The 16,798-nt window shown below is 39.7% G+C and overlaps 1 protein-coding gene across 1 annotated transcript in view; it reads right to left on the bottom strand.

The window, feature by feature from the left end:
• The window catches only part of LOC132817350 (adenylate cyclase type 10-like), a 187,519-nt gene extending 171,043 nt beyond the window's left edge, over window positions 1-16,476 (bottom strand). The window contains exons 1-7 of the mRNA XM_060827758.1: window positions 16,266-16,476; window positions 16,068-16,172; window positions 11,344-11,382; window positions 11,092-11,235; window positions 3,465-3,670; window positions 1,098-1,194; window positions 912-1,000 (exon numbers count right to left, since the gene is read on the bottom strand). Of these exons, the coding sequence (XP_060683741.1) occupies window positions 912-1,000; window positions 1,098-1,194; window positions 3,465-3,670; window positions 11,092-11,235; window positions 11,344-11,382; window positions 16,068-16,172; window positions 16,266-16,476 (891 nt within the window). The remainder of the gene's footprint in view (window positions 1-911; window positions 1,001-1,097; window positions 1,195-3,464; window positions 3,671-11,091; window positions 11,236-11,343; window positions 11,383-16,067; window positions 16,173-16,265) is intronic.
• Between the last annotated feature and the right edge of the window lie 322 nt (window positions 16,477-16,798).

Here is a 16,798-nt window from a genome sequence, read left to right as displayed (position 1 = left end):
TAAGAATCCTATTCATTGACTATAGTTTAGCCTTCAACACTACTATCCCCTCGAGACCAATTACTAAGCTTAGTGATCCCACTCTCTGCAACTGGATCCTCAGTTTCCTGATCCACAGGCCACAATTAGTGAAGATTGGGGACAATATTTCATCCTCACTAACACTCAACACTGGAGCCCCCAGGGGTGCATACTCAGCTCCCTACTATACTCACTATATACCTATGACTGCATTGCCAAATAACAGACTAATGCCATTTACAAATTCGCTGATGACTCCACCATAATCAGTCGAATCTCAGACGACAATGAAACAGACCACAGATGGAAGGTGGAAGACCTGGAGAAAAATGGTGCACTGAGAACAACCTAGCTCTCAATGCCGGCAAAACTAAGGAACCCATTACTGACTAAAGGCCAATCTCCCCTCCATAAAATCCATCTACCAGGCCCGCTGTCAAGGAAAACCTGCCAGCATTCTCAAAGATCCATCCCACCGTGGCAATGTTTTTTTACAACTTCTACCATTGGGGAGAAGGTACAGAAGCCTGAAAACACGCACCAGCTGGTTTCGAAACAGTTTCTATCCTACTGTTGTTAGAATACCGAATGGACTCTCAAACTCTTAACATTCGTCTGTACCCGTATTTTTGTTTTTGCCATTGTTTACCTGTTATTTACTTATCCATGCTACTTAACTCTGTGATCCGCCTGTACTGCTCACAAGACAAAGCTTTTCACTGTGCCTTGGTATACGTGACAATAAATTCAATTCAATTATAAATGTTAATATATACAGGACTAGATGGAATATTAAAAATGGACACAATTCTTCAAATAAGTTTAACGAAATTGATTTCATAATGAATTATGCATGTGAAAAATGATTGCAACGTCTGAAATGATCATACCTTTAGTAAAACTGTTTTCAGGAGATATTTACGAAGGACAGATTCAAGTTGTGCATTTGGCAATAACCTTGATGTTTTTCTTATTGCCTCTGTAAACAAATCAAAAATCAGATTCTTATGTCCAAATGAAAGCCAAAGTGTGCAGCTAACCAAGCATAGAAAATAGAAACTATGGAAAAAACATACTTCTGCTAACGCCAACTTCTTGATACTCCAAATGGGTTCCAAAAGATTTTATATAGTCTTCCACTGAAAAATGAGGGTCCCTTTTAATGTATCGCACCTGTAGTAAAACATATTTTAAAATGAAAATATCAATTTGTTTCATAATGACTCATAGTCTATAGACAATTGGCTTTTTAAAAACATTTCTAGTACATTACTATTATTATCTTATTGGAAACATTGTAAGGATAATTTCAAATATAAGCATTGTACTGCGCATTAGAGAAATTTGGAATAAAAACAGAAAATGCTGCAGAAACTCAGCAGGTCCAGCAATATCTAGAGAAATGTAAATTGTGTTAATGTTTCAAGTCCAATAATTCGAAATAATTATATTGGTCTTGAAATGTTAACCAACGCTGAATCTTACTGTTTTTAGATAAGTTTCAAGCGCGTCCAATTCCATGGATTTGTGGAGGCCAGATCACTGACCTGGTCTTGTGTGATTTTTAACTTAGATCACTGAAAGTATTGAAAGAGGTTAATAGTTTTATTTTTAAAAAATGACCTAAGACAAATGAGGAGCCAGGATAAAAGAGGAGTTGACACCTGGGGCAGATAATTAGTTATCTTTTGGAATGATTTGGAGATGCTGGTGTTCGACCTGGGTGTACAAAGTTAAAAATCACACAACACCAGGTTATAGTCCAAAGGATTTGGTTGGAAGCACTTGCTTTCGGAGCGGTGCTCCTTCATCAGGTGATTGTGGAGTATCACAGCCCTTGACTTACAGTGCCAGAAACCCAAGACTGAAGGCTGTCTCCCTTGACTTAGCTGAGCATTGCTTATGGCCGTGGCTTCATGTCTGTGTGAAACAACATAGCAATACAGCAGTACAGTGGGTTTGGTATCCCGAGCAGCAAGACAAGAATCCAGGTAGACTCAAACATAGTGAGTGCGAAAAGAGCAAACAAGTAATTCAGAGCTGCAGCCTGGATCAGTCCAAGAGCTGGCTTGTGTCCCTAAGTGCAAAATGTCCTTGCAGCAGTATTGCAATAATAGTTATCTTTGACCCCTAAGTTACAGGGTTGCAGTGCAAAAGTAGATTATGAGTGGATCAGTTGGGTGCCATAAGGGTTTTTAGAGGTTGGCGCACTGTCAGATGATAATGTCTGTGGATGTAGGTTGCATTTGGCTGATGTCCATTGAGCATGCCTTGAGATGTTGGTGCCTGGTGTCCAACATGGATATACTTTGGAGCAAGCTGCTGAGTTCAGTACCTGCTCTAACTGCCTTGTCGATAATAGCGGGATATCTAGTTTACTTACAGTGACTGGCAGCATAGAAAGTTGAAAATCAATGAAACATTTGCAGTTAAGGTCTCTAATGAGTAATAATCCTTCTTACTAGACAGCACATCACTGCCTAATGAGTATCTCATCTTGACATCTGAAACATGGTCAAAAAATGCAGTACGTTGCTGCCCCAGTAGCCTGAGGGATTTCTCAAATGATTTTACCAGGTTTCTCATCATTGTCCTCACTTTTCACTCTCTACAGTTGCTGTCAGACCAGCTGGGTTTCTCCAGCACTTCCTGTTTTTATTAAGGATAATTTCAAGTTCATAGAATCCCCATAATGTGAGAGTAGGCCATTCACCCATCGAGTTCACATCGACCCTTGAAGAGCATGCCATCCAGACTCATGCCCCCACCTGACTGTTGTAACCCCGCATTTCCCATGGATAGTTCATGTAGCCTGCACACCCCTGGGCACTTAAGGGCAATGTAGCATGGTCAATCCTCCGAACCTGCACATTTTTGGACTATGGGAGGAAACTGGAGCATCCAGAGGAAACGCTGAAAATGTGTTACTGGAAAAGCGCAGCAGGTCAGGCAACATCCAAGGAACAGGAAAATCGACATTTCAGGCATAAGCCCTTCTTCAGGAATTTCGGGCTTATGCCCCAAACGTCGATTCTCCTGTTCCTTGGATGCTACCTGACCTGCTGCACTTTTCCAGCAACACATTTTCAGCTCTGATCTCCAGCATCTGCAGTCCTCACTTTCTCCATCCGGAGGAGAAACCCACGCTTGTCCCCAGCGCCATGAGGCAGCAGTGCTGAACGCTGAGCTACTGTGCTGCCCTCAATCAATTCTTCAAGTTCTTGACCACGATCACTTAATATGCAGCAATGAAAGCAAGGTCAGGCAGCACAAATGGAAATTACTGAAACTCACATTTGGAAAGGATGTCAGGGCAAAACATTAATTGAAGAATAACAGATATTTGAAATATTTAACAAAGTTAAGTAATAAAGATAGAACACACTGAAGTTCTTAAATGATATATTACAAAACAAACTAAGCACGAGGAATGTTTTGTTTACCTTCACAGCTCTTTCATTTTCTATCTTTTCAACAACAAGATTTTCTCTGTCACACAGTTCCCATGCATTTGGGGATAAAATAATTGTGTTGGCTGAAGCAAGTCCTTCAGCTTTCCGAACTTCATCGACTGCTCGACCAATCAATGCATAATAGCGAGATTCTTCATCACCCATTACTACTTTGGAAAGCTTTCCTGCTGAAATACCTGCAAGAAAAATGTACACTGAATGGCAACCTTCCATTCATTACTGATTTGCAGAAACACACTAACTTTCCAACACCAGTTAGCTTAATCTTTCTTGACTTCCATTAATTAGTTTCCTCACCTTTCCTGTAGCAACCAGAGTTAAATCAAAAATACCTTCAACAATAGTGCATAAAATGACAAATATAAAGTATAATTTTAATGGATAGGTTCAGATCTGAGCTTGAGCGTGGGGGTTTGTTAAAATAACAGAGATGGTATCAGATTGGAAAGCAGATATGATGCCACCGCCCCCTTGCTTAAATTGGCAAGGCATTTAACTGCTACAAAGCCTAATGAAAAGAATGAAACCTGATGGAGCAATGACATTTATCAAGCTTACAGAAATTACAATGACACAGACAGGCCTGTTGATGTGCAAAGTCCTAACATCTGGGAGCTTGTGCCAAAATTGGAAGAGCTGTCCCACAGAATAAACAAGCAACTGCCTGACATAGTAATCATAGAACCAAACCTTCCAGGCAATGTCCTGGGTAATACCATCACCATCCCTGGGCAATTCCTCTCCCAATGACAGCACAGACCCACCAGCGATGGCAGGGTGATGCCAGTAAATATCACAGAGAGATTAGATTCTCTCTTGTTGGCGATGGTCATTGCCTCACACTTAAGTGGTTAAAATATTACTTACCACTTCTCAATCTAAGCCTGGATGTTGTCCAGATTCTGTTGCACTTAGAAACAAACTACGGTGTCTAAGGAGTCATAAATGATGCTGAACATCATACAATCATCAGCAAACATCCCCACTTCTATCCTAATGATGGACGGAAAGTCATGGATGAATCAAGTTGGGCATAGGACATCACCATAAAGAAATCCTATATTGATGCCCTGGAGGTTAGATAACTGATCTTCAACAATTACAACAATCTTGCGTTGTGGTAGATATGATTCTAAGTAGCAGAAAAAAATTCCCCTGATTCTCACTGACTCCAACATTGTTTGGGCTCTTTGATGCCACACTCAATCAAGTGCTTCACTGAAGTAAAGATCAGTCACTCTTGCTTCACCTCTGGAGTTTGTCTCTTTTGTCCATGTTTAGACCGAGGCAGTAATGAGGTCAGGAGCTGACAGGCTCTCGTGGAACTCAGAGTGTCAGTGTGCAGGTTATGGCTGTGTCAACTGCCATTTTACTGCACTGCCACTGACCTCTTCCATCAATTTGTTGGTAGTGAAATTAGGAACCTCTGGCTCAGAGAGCAGGAGGCCGTTCACACTGCAAATGATAAGTTTCAAGCCTTCAAATTGTGAAGCCAAGTGGCTGTCGAGCTGCCGGTTTGAGAGGCTTGAGTTCATTAGAGTGGCCACTTTCATTGTTTCATGGGTGATGTGCCACTTCCTATAATGTAATTTACCTCACTGGATAAACTGGGGGAGATGGTGCCATTGAGGTGATGTCACTAGACTGGGAATCTAGAAATTCAGGGTGTGACAAAGTATGCCTTTAAGAAGAATTTGGTCTTTCTCTTGTGTCTGCTCCATGGAAGGCAGAATAAACAGCATTAGGTTTTTAAAACAATATAGTCAAAAATAGCATGAGTGGGTGGAATCAGGCTCACACAGACCTAGGGTTTTGGCTTTCAGTTGGTGAAGTTGTGGTTTCAGAGTTGGTGAAGTTGGGGTTTCAGGGTTGGTGAAGTTGTGCTTTCAGAGTTGGTGAAGTTATGGTTTCAGAGTTGGTGAAGTTGTGGTTTCAGGGTTGGTGAAGTTGGGGTTTCAGAGTTGGTGAAGTTGTGGTTTCAGAGTTGGTGAAGTTGTGGTTTCAGGGTTGGTGAAGTTGGGGTTTCAGAGTTGGTGAAGTTGTGGTTTCAGGGTTGGTGAAGTTGGGGTTTAAGGGTTGAAACTGCTATATAGAGCTCTCTCTACTACTACAAAAAGCTTGAGTTCTTTCTCTGCTACTAGATTCAGTCTGACAGCATGCCTTCTCCTGGACTGAAGGTGATAGCAAGTGAGAGAAACCTGTTTTACTAAATTTGCCTTTGCAAAGGGTGTGTTTATGAGATGCTGCTTTTTGAAATAGTTATTGTGTAGTAGTTAAAATATAAGTTATTTTGTTAACTATTTTGACAGAGTTAAAGTTATGCAATTTTTTGAGTTTGCATTTTAACTGTGGTATAAGAATAAAAGTGTGTTTTGCCTAAAACCTAGTAATTTGACTAATCAAATTACATCTGTAATGTAGTGGCTTACACACTGCCTGTAAATAAGATAAAAGTTAAGATTGAAGCTATCTCGTTTATATATTTTCTGGATGTTTGGTCTGGTCCAGAAAAAGAACTGCAGGCTCTTATTGAGATTAAATCTCCGATTCCAGTTTGGGTGTAGGATTATTGGATTCAAAGACAGAGAGTGGTGAGTGTTAGTGCTCTCTTTTCAGGTGCTGCATTTGGTTGCTTTGTATAGGCTGTGCCTTGTGTAAAAATGACTCTTTTAGTGGCTTCCTGGATGTGGAAGAAGTCACTTGGGGTAGTTTACAGAAGGTGAGTAAAGGAAAGATTTCAGAATTGGCAGACAAGCTGGTATTGAGTTAGTCTATGCCCATAACGAAAGGGATGATGATTACAACAACACTGTAGTTCAATATTTGCAATTGCCAGAAATGCAGTCGGAATCATTGGAAATGGCTGACTTTCAATCGCATATGAAGCAGCTTGAATTAGCGATGAAAGCAAAGAAAGAAAGATAATTGAAACAGAACAAAGGTAAAATAATTAATAAAGCTTGACTTTGAAAAGGAAATAAAACCATTTGAGTTATGATTGAAAGCAAAAGAGAAAGAAAGAATAGTCCTTGCAGAAGAATGGCTAAAAAGAAAGAAGAAAGGAAGAAAGCGACGATTTTTGAACACCTGAAGGTGAAACTGAAAAGTGAAAGTCAACTTAAAATGGCAGAGGTAGAGGTAAAAGATAGGATTAATGATGAGGACAAAGATGGAGAACAATCCCATCATAGCCAAAGCTTAATAGGGATTTGTTTAAATATGTCTAGCATTGCCTAGGTTTGAGGTGAAGGGTGTCAAAGCCTTTTTCATTTCATTTGACAAAGTGGTTAACAAATAAAATGGCCGGTGACCATGTGGGTATTGTTGTGTCAAACAAAGTTGGTAGTAAAGTCTTCACATCACTATCAGAGGAGGTTTCTAGAGATTATGATGAGGTGAAAAAAACCATCTTTACTGCATATGAAATACTGCCAGAAGCCTACAAACAACTTAGTTTCAGGAATCTAAGGACAGAACCTGGTCAAATTTACAAAGAGCAACTTTCCTGATGAAGGGCTCTGGCCCGAAACGTCGAATTTCCTGTTCCTTGGATGCTGCCTGACCTGCTGTGCTTTAACCAGCAACACATTTTCAGCCATGATCTCCAGCATCTGCAGACCTCACTTTTTACTCAAATTTACAAAGAGTTAGAAAGAACCAAATAAAGCAACTTTAATAGGTAAATAAGGGCAGTGAAAATAGATTAAAGGTATGACACTCTTAGAGAGAATGTTATTTGGAAGAGTTCAAAACTTCAGGAGAATCCCTATAATGTGGAAACAGGCCTTTTAGCCCAACATGTTCACACTGACCCTTGAAGGGTAATCCACCCAGACGCATTCCCTGCAATTATCCCTGACTAATGCACCTAGCACTAAGGGCAATTTAGCATGACCAATTCACCCAGCCTGCACAACTTTGGATTGTGGGAAGAAACTGAAGCACCTGGAGGAAATACATGCAGACACAGGGAGAATATGCAAACTCCACTAAGTTGCCTGAGTCTGGAATCGAAATCAGGTCCAATGGAAAATAAAGAACATGAAAGCATGGGAAGGGTTAAAGCATGAAGATCACTGGCAATCTGTGTTTTGTGCAAGGCAGGATGGGATAACCGTAGCGGAACATTCTTACACCAATTAGCAGAGTAAGGTTAAGGCTGGTGTGATGAGATAACAGGTAATAAAGCAAGTTTCTCTGTTAAGTGTTATTATGACAGGTTTGGGACAATAAATATTTGGGGCATGACATTAAAATATCTAATTAATACTTAGTAGAGTCAGCTTGAGACAGGAGACTATTGTAACAGATGGAATAGCTAAGTTTCTATCATGACAGGTTAGTCTGGAATTGAAGATCACTGTCGCACAGTTAGCAATAAATATCTATTCGTGACATTAGAATAACAAAGTAGAATGTACAACTAACGAGATAATGGGAACTCACATCACTGGTTTATTGTGTAGCCAGAGTGAGGTACTTTGATTAATATAGTTGGACAAGCTGATAAGCTAATAGAAACATGATTAAAAAAATATAAAAATCCACGGACCTGAGGTTCGTGGGCATTCGAGAATCTGCTTCCTCAGTATCACAGTTTTTTGTTTGCAAATAAAAGACCTACTTCTTGAAAAACTCTCTGCATCTCCTGGTGATTCTCTATATTTTCTCCACAACAGTCCCTGGTGCTGTGAGGCAGCAGTGCTAACCACTGAACTTCATTTCCTGATGTAATGAGAACTCGTGGAAGAACCGAGTTAAGATTGCAAGGTTAGCAGCTGAAATGGCAGATGATACAAACTAGGTCTTAAATCAACATTTGAGTTCCAACATCAATTTCAATCTGTGAGAGATGGAAATTGAAGAAAAGAGAAATCTCCAGATGGTAAGGGAAAATGAGATCCCATTGAAGAAAGTAAAGGTAGTTTACCACAGGGTAAAAAGGAAACGCATGAGAGGGAAGGGGAAATGAAAAAGTTCAGATGTTACTGTGATAAAGTAAGACACATGAAGTTACAGTATTGCTGGTTTAGAAAAAGCACTGGGAAGATGGGTATGGGAAAACAGGATAAGCCAGTGGTTTTGTTAAAATAGTAAAGGAAATCACACTGGAAGCTAAAAATCATACAGCCCGGTTGGTTGAGAAGAAAGCACTCTTTGAACAATTTACCTGTGTGGATAAGGCATAGACATATATGACAGAAGGAGTAGGAAGATAAATTAAGATTTTAAGTGATGGAGAATAAGTCAATCTTTGATGGTGAAATATGAAGAGATATATAATTCAGAAGGAGTAATACAGAAAAGGTGGTAATTAATGATGACGACAGTAGTGTTCCACTGTACAAAGTGAGGTTGGAGAGTCTGGTGACAAGTGACAAAGTGGTGGTAGGAGTAATAGAGGAATTCTCAGTCCTGGAAATACAGTTTATCCTCAGTAACAATACAGCTGGATCACCAATGGGAGTGATGCTAACTGTGGTTGAAAAGCTAGTGGAAAATCAGAGAACGGAGGTGTTTCAGGAAGTATATCCTGGGATTTGTCTTGGCTGTGTGGTAACAAGGCCACAAAGCCACAAGTTAAAAAGGAGAAATCAAAGAGTACAGATCAAGAAGTTGGAGTTCAATTATCAGAAACTATTTTGATCAAATGAATAAGAAAAAAAACAAGAAAAGTAGATATCTTTTGTTCTGAGAAGTTAGCTGAATTACAATAGAAAGAGGAAAAACTAAAGCATATAAAAAGACGTATACAGAAAAAGAATCCGAGTGTATCCTGGAATGTTACTATCTTAAAAATGAAGTCTTGATGTGGAAATGGAGACCGTCATATACACAGGCAGATGAGAAATGGGCAGAAGTTCTTCAAGTTATATGACTGGTGGTTTATAGAAAGGAGGTGTTGCGAGTTGCACATGAATTACCAGTATGAGGTCACTTGGAAGTAAGGAAAACTGAAGCAAAAATACCAAATCATTTTTATTGGCCTGGACTTCATAAAGATGCATATGAATTTTGCCAGTCATGTCACACCTGTCAGGTAGTAGGAAAACCTCAAGCAGGGATAAGGCCAGCACCCTTAATATTCCTCTTCCAGCATTTGAGGAACCTTTTACAAGAGTTTTAACTGATTATGTAGGATCCCTACCTAAAACAAAAAAAATGGGAATTAATATTTGTTAATTATAATGGATATACCTATAAGATTTTCAGAGGCCATTCAATGATGCAGTAGTACAACTAAAAGGATTATGGAAGAGTGACACAATTTTTTTTACTAGATGCAGACTATCCATAGAGGTACAATCAGATGTGGGATCAGATTTTAGATCAAAATTAATCAAGGAAAATACATACAGCAATTAAAAATTCAAACCCCCGTGTACCATCCAGAATTGCAGGGAGAATAAGAACAGTGTCAGTGTCATCAAACTTTAAAGATCATGTTGAGGACTTAAAGTTAAGACTATCCAGAGGATTAGGAAAAAGGAATTCCACTTGTACTTTTTATATTTAGGGATACACCTAATGAATCAACTAAATATCATTTGAATTATTTTTAGAGCATGAAGTGAGAGGGCCAATGAAATTAATTAAGGAGGAATTGTTGAGTCAGATTTCAGACACTACATGTTTGGACAAATTTTAGAGAGACAGTAAATAGAGCGGGTGAGTTGACTAACCAACACTTAAAAAGTAATAGAATACATGATGAAACAAGAAGCAGCCAAGAGATCAAAACCTTGTAACTTTTAGTGGAGATAAAGTGTTATTGTTAGTCTCAATGGTAGGTGAATCAATAAATGCAAGGTTCAGTGGGCCTTATCAAATTGAAAGAAAATTGAGTGAGGTGAATTATTTGATAAGTACACCAGATAGGAGAAATGTTACAGAGTGATTCATGTTAAAGCACTCATCAGGTATTTTGATAGGGAACGAAACCAAAAGATGAAAGTGGAACTGGTTACAACTCAGAGTGGAGAACCAAATTGAGATGATTCTGAATTTCACACTCCTCAAATTGAAATGGATAATAAGGAAGTTCTTAAAAATTGGGACAACTAATTAAGTTACCTTGCAGAGGAAAATCAAAATGACCTGAAAGATTAATTATAATCAATTACTACTACAATCTGTGGAACTTATTGCTGCAGAGGGCTGTGGAGGGAATGTCATTGAGTGCATTTAAGACAGAGATAGATAGGTTCTTGATTCTTCAGGGGGTCAAGGGTTATAGGGAGAAGGCAAGATAACGGAGTTGAGAAACATATCAGCCATGATTGAATGATGAAGATGTCTCAATGGGCTGACTGGCTGAATTCTGCTCCAACGTCTTATGGTCTTAATGGAAAATTCTCTTTGCATTTTTGAAACAACTAATTTACCTTTATAAACAAAAAGTAACATATATAGTTAAATCAAACATATTTTAAGTACAAAAATCAAGCTCAAGTATTGACAAAAATATTTTGTGCTTATGAATCAGATTTAATAATAAATAGCATGTTGGTGTTTGTTCGAACACAAATTCCAAATTCACTGCAATACATAAATTGAATAGGACAAGATTACAAAAGCTGCTGATGAACACAATTACCTATTTTTACTCTGAGCTTGACTCCTACTTCGGTTTCCTTGTTATCACATTTATCCTGGATATTTAGACTACATTTTACAGCTAATGTGAGAATTTCACTCAGTTCTTTCCTTCTCTCTCTCCATAGTGCCAACATTGCATCGCCTGTGGGAAAGAAAATGGTCATACATAGTGCTAAACTATTACTTTGTTTTGCATCTTTTCAAATTAAATATTAATTGCATTGCAGAATATCAATTTACAACTTCTTACCTGCATAGTTCACAACGTCTCCCCCTGCTCGAAGAATATCTAAATGAAATTACACTTGTTCAGAATTATTTAGTTATTAGGGAAGTGACATAAATTTAAACTGGATAGATATAAACTATACATTATATATGATTTAAAGTTTATATTACTATATGAGAGGTGAGATTATTTTCTGAATTGTGGCTTCTTTTAAATAAATTAAAATGGATTAAAATATCATCCGAAAACCATAACTTCTTTTCTAAATTATCTGCAAAAATTGCATTCTTAGAAATAGACAAAGACAGAGAGAGAGAGAGAGAGAGAGAGAGAGAGAGAGAGAGAGAGAGCTGTCCAATTCTACAGATAGCCAGAGTTACCACCGGTATAAAAATCAATTGATGCAGTACATTTGACACCAATCCCTATGCACTGAGACTACAGTAGCTGGCAAGCATTGGTGTGTGCACCAAAATTGAGCAATTGAGCAGGCTCCTTCTGGAAGAAATGAAGTTTTTATCAAATGGAGGCTTCATAGAGAGAGAGAGAGATATAGCTAGGTGAAGGATTTCCTCAACCAGATGTGAACCACGTGCTTAATTCCTTGTCAATACACTGTTTTCCATCTTTAACCTTAAATTGTTTTCATGCTTGTAAAGATCTGATGCTGCTGGAATGAAAAATCCCTACTTAGTGATCTTCAGGTCATCCATGTGCTTAAATCTCATGTTATACCAATATATGTAAATTTTACAATAGGAAAAGTTTTATTCAATGAATCATCAGCTAATCTTCTTCTGACATTAGCTTTTCATGAATATCAGTGTTCTGTTGTCTGAACCTTACCACGCGCTCCCTTAAATTCAGTTACTTGTTAATAAATCTCACAGACAATCTAATACTGAAGAAATTACTTTCATTTTCTTGTATGTAGCAAACTAAATAAGACCTTCAAGTAATCAAGTTAAGCCTCACAACCCAGTTAGCTATTCCCCGGATTAAAGGCAGAATCTAACTATGATTCCAACTAACAGCGTCTATCTCTGAATATCCAGGTTTTGATCCTTGTATCATGTTGTTCTCTGGAGTTCTGCTATTAAAGAATCTGAAGTTGAATTTCTATTGGTTCTTCTGTCCTGTGAAGATTCTGATATGATATTATTGATGATCCTATTGATCCATTCATCCCAAACATTCATTACACTTCTGTAGCTTGCCTTCTTATAGGAATAGCTTCCCTATTCCTTGTTACATTCGATATTAACTGCCAGTTTAATACTCAACTTCCTTGCAATTCACACTTTTACTTCAGGACACCTCATTCTGCAGACAGTCCTAATTGCACTTTTGTTATGAGTGCAACTTTTGCAGGTTATCAAGCAGTGTTACTTTGTCTCTCCCAGGAAACAGCTTGGTTACATTGCTTCAACTCCTTCTTCCCGCTGATGGTTCATTGGCATGTTGCTTTCAGTTCCTTTGAAACAGTTTCTCCATGTCCCTTTCATCACAGCAAACAGTTTATTCCAGAAATAATTATTGCTGATTCTTTCAATCCCTGAAACAGTTATTAAAGTTTTGAAGTTTACAGTGTCACAGTTTGATGTCTTGATAGCTACCACAATGTGTGCATTGTGTGACAATCCACTAAATTAGTTGTCATATTTCAGCAGGACTTTTGGACAGGGTTAAGCGCTTATGATAAAAGCAAATTACTGCGGATGCTGGAATCTGAAACCAAAAGAGAAAATGCTGGAAAATCTCAGCAGGTCTGGCAGCATCTGTAAGGAGAGAAAAGAGCCAGCGTTTCAAGTCTAACTGACCCTTTGTCAAAGCTTAAAAAAGAGGGAGAAATAGGGAGGTATTTAAACGAGGCTGAGAGAAGGCGAGTCATGGCTCCAGAAGCAAAGGTAGAAATAAAGAGGTGATAATGACAGTGCATAGAGAGATTATAGGGAGATTAGGAGCTGTGAATGACCAAGATGGAAGCTAGTGGTGTGTGACAAAATATGTGGGGGATGGGGGGATGGGTGAAGCAGAGGCAAAATGGAAAACAGGGGAGAAAAGTAGCAAAGGGGGAAGAGGAGAGGGAAAAGGTGATGAGAGTGGGGAGTGACAGAAAGAGAGACGATCAAGAAATAAGAGGTACAGAACAGTGAAAAATATATAAAAAAGATAAATAAAATAAATGAAATAAAATTATCTGAAGTTGTTGAATTCAATGTTGAGGCCGTGTAAGGTATAGGGTTAAAATTGTGCAGAATAAGGGAACAGGTGTTGCTTCTGCAAAAGCTTACATTATAAGATTAGGCTGTGCATGCCAATACTAAACAGTGAGAAGCGAAAACATGTAGAATTATCTCTGACTAATAGGGCAGAGCAATCATGTAGCAGGATGTACCAGGCATAGGAAAACAGAAGAAGCAAAAACAGGTAGAATTATGTATGATTAATAGGGCAGAGTGACCGTGTAGCGGGATGTACCAGTAACAGGAGAATAGTATGCCAGTCTCAGGAGGGATGTGGCCAACGATGGAATTTAGTTTGGCAGGATGATCGCACGAAGACAGCAAACTATGCCAGGATAGTCACATATGAGGAATGAGATAAATAAGAGTAAGAGGTGTCAGGCTTAGAGTAATGGGAGAAGTAAACAGAGGTGGAGAGAAGCTAGACAAAGGTGGAGTGAAGCTAGAGCTTGTGATAGGCTACGCGCTATAGCAGAAGTAACCAATGGGGTGAAAGGGGAGGACCGAGAGACGCAGCTAAACAGCAAAAATCAGAATGTAACCCTCAGATCAGGGTGCTTACTCATTAGGCACCCGTTCTTGCAAGTATGTATCAATAAAATTCACTGCTTCAGAATTTGACTCGGACTGAAATTTATTAGTATGTGAGTTTTGTTTCTCACAGACCGGCAGGCTGTAATGTGCCTAATCGGAAGATGAAATGCTGTTCCTCCAGTTTGCGTTGAGCTTCACTGGAACATTGCAGCAGGCCAAGGACAGACATGTGGGCATGGGAGCAGGATTGTGTGTTGAAGTGGCAAGCCACGGGAAGGTCTAGGACCTGAGCGTTTATGATGTTGCGAAGGCTGCTGCATACACAAGATGATTTCAGGCACAATGCAGTTATGCCATTGCAATGTCACAGAGCATACTGCAAGAAGCAGTCATATTTTAGATCTGTTGATAAATCTGTTGAAGCCCTGATATACAAAACTGACCACTCTTGATATCAAGGTAGCATTTGACCAAGAAAGACATTAAGGAGTCCTAGAAAAATAGGAGCCAATGGGAATCAGGGAAACTATCTTCTAGTTGGAGTCACATTAACTCAGAAGAAAGATGATTGTAGTTGTTAAAGATCAATAATCTCAGCCCAGGACATCACTGCAGGATTCCTCGAGGTAATGTCCTAGGATGTGCATCTTCAGCTGCATCAACAATAAATTTTCTCCATCAATATATATTAACCATTTGAATGAAGGAATTGAGTGCAATATCTCCTAGTTTGCAAAGGACACCAGGCTGGGTGGCAATGTGTGCTTTGAGGAGAATCCTAAGAGGTTGCAGACTTAGACAAGTTGGCTGAGTCAGCAAATATATGGTAAATGCAATATAATGTGGAGAAAGCAGGAAGGCAAATTATTATCTGAATAGTGGTAGTTTAGGAAATGGTGAAGTGCAATGAGACCTGGGTGACATGGTGGAAAAGTTGTTCAAGGTTGGCGTACAGATGCAGCAGATGGAGAGGAAAGCTAATGACATACTGGCTTTCATAGCAAAAGAATTTGAGTATTGGAGTAGGGATGGCTTGCTACAGTTATACAGGGTTTTGGTGAGGCCACAGTAGAGCATTGTGTGCAGTTCTGGTCTTCTTGTCTGAGGAAGGACATTCTTGCTATTGAGGGAGTCCAACGCAGACTGATTCCTGAGATGGCAGGACTGACATATGAAAAAAGACTGGATTGACTGGGCTTGTACTCACTGGGATTTAGATTAATGAGAAGAGATCTCATAGAAATATATAAACTCCTGATGAGACAAGTTGGATGTGGGAAGAATATTCCTAATGTTGTGGAAGTCCTGAACTAGGGGTCACAATTTAAGAATAAGGGATAAGCTATTCAGGATTGAGATGAGGAAGAATTTCTTCAGTCAGAGTTGTGAACCTATGTAATTCTCTATCACAGAAAGCTGTTGGTGGCAGTTCTTTAGATATATTCAAGAGGGAACTGGATGTGACCTTGTAGCTCGAGGGATCACCAGGTATGGAGAGAAAGCAGGAATGGGCTACTGAGATTGCATGATCGGCCATGATCATATTGAATAGCAGTGTAGGCAAGTAGGGCTGAATGGCCTATTTTCAATGTTTCCAACCTTTCCTGCTCAGTTTTTCTTGTCTATATGCCTTGTCTACCTTCTTCGTATATCTCCCTTGTCTACGCACAAATCAGAGGGTTAATTATTCCAGCAACCTGGTGCAGTGGTGTCCCACCCTCCTTGTATTTCTCTGGTGTTGGTTGCGGATCAGATTTTTGTTTTCAGGGAAAGAAGCCAATGCTTTGCAATGTCAGCAGCGTGCAATCTTAAATCTAAAATGACAGGGGAGAAAATCAACAACTACTAAAATTCTGCTGGCTTGTTCAAAGCATAGGGCAGAGCTAAGAATATTAATAATGGTCTTTATTGATTTTCCCAGCCAGTAGTGATCTAGACATCTCTCACAAATTCATCTCTACTCACGGTCCACAATCTCTGAGATGTATCCATTGAGTGTCCTGGTCAGGTGGTCTGCTCCACTGCCTTTCTTGCTGTTCAGTGTGTATACCTCAGTGAGACTGGTGAATCCTGGCAGTCAGACAGAGAAAGAGATAAAAGGTTCGCTTTCAGTTGTGGTTCAGAGGTCCTCCCACCTGTCCGCACTGCTCTTGCTGCTTTTACCTGAAATGTCAGCGAAGAGCAGGACTCCATGGAAATGTTCCACATCAGGGATGGGCCGGTCCACGCCCTCGTAGACCACAAGGTCAGGCACGTTGGCAGCAAGTTTGCAGATTTTATAGGTGCCGGCGAAGATGGTTTTCTGCTTGCCAACCCTCAACCGAGTGAGTGGCCGGACGAAGCTAACAGCATGCCTGGCGGGATTATAGTCCATGTACCTGTAGCCCCCTTCCCACTGCTTCCTCCCTTTAACTTAACACCCGGAGGGCCACCGCTTGAGTTTTCATCGCCTTGTGACGGCTGGGCCACCGATTGTGACTTCACGGCACAGGCCTGGGCTCCTTCCTGGGCTGGCATTTTTGTCTTTCACGTATCAATGCTGCAGATGACGGTGTCTCCACCTTCCTAGCCTGAAAGGCAAGGAGGGATGGAGTCAATAATTTGGATGCATTTGCAGGTGTCTCGTTCCCCCCCGCCAGCATGATTTATTTAGCTTTAAAGATTGATTTTTTTAAAAAAAGACTTGAGTGGGACGC

The sequence above is a fragment of the Hemiscyllium ocellatum genome, chromosome 7 (genome assembly GCF_020745735.1).
Source record: "Hemiscyllium ocellatum isolate sHemOce1 chromosome 7, sHemOce1.pat.X.cur, whole genome shotgun sequence".
NCBI classification, from domain to species: domain Eukaryota; kingdom Metazoa; phylum Chordata; class Chondrichthyes; order Orectolobiformes; family Hemiscylliidae; genus Hemiscyllium; species Hemiscyllium ocellatum.
The sequence above is the reverse complement of the archived record's forward strand: the minus strand, read 5'-3'. Positions and strand labels throughout refer to the sequence as shown.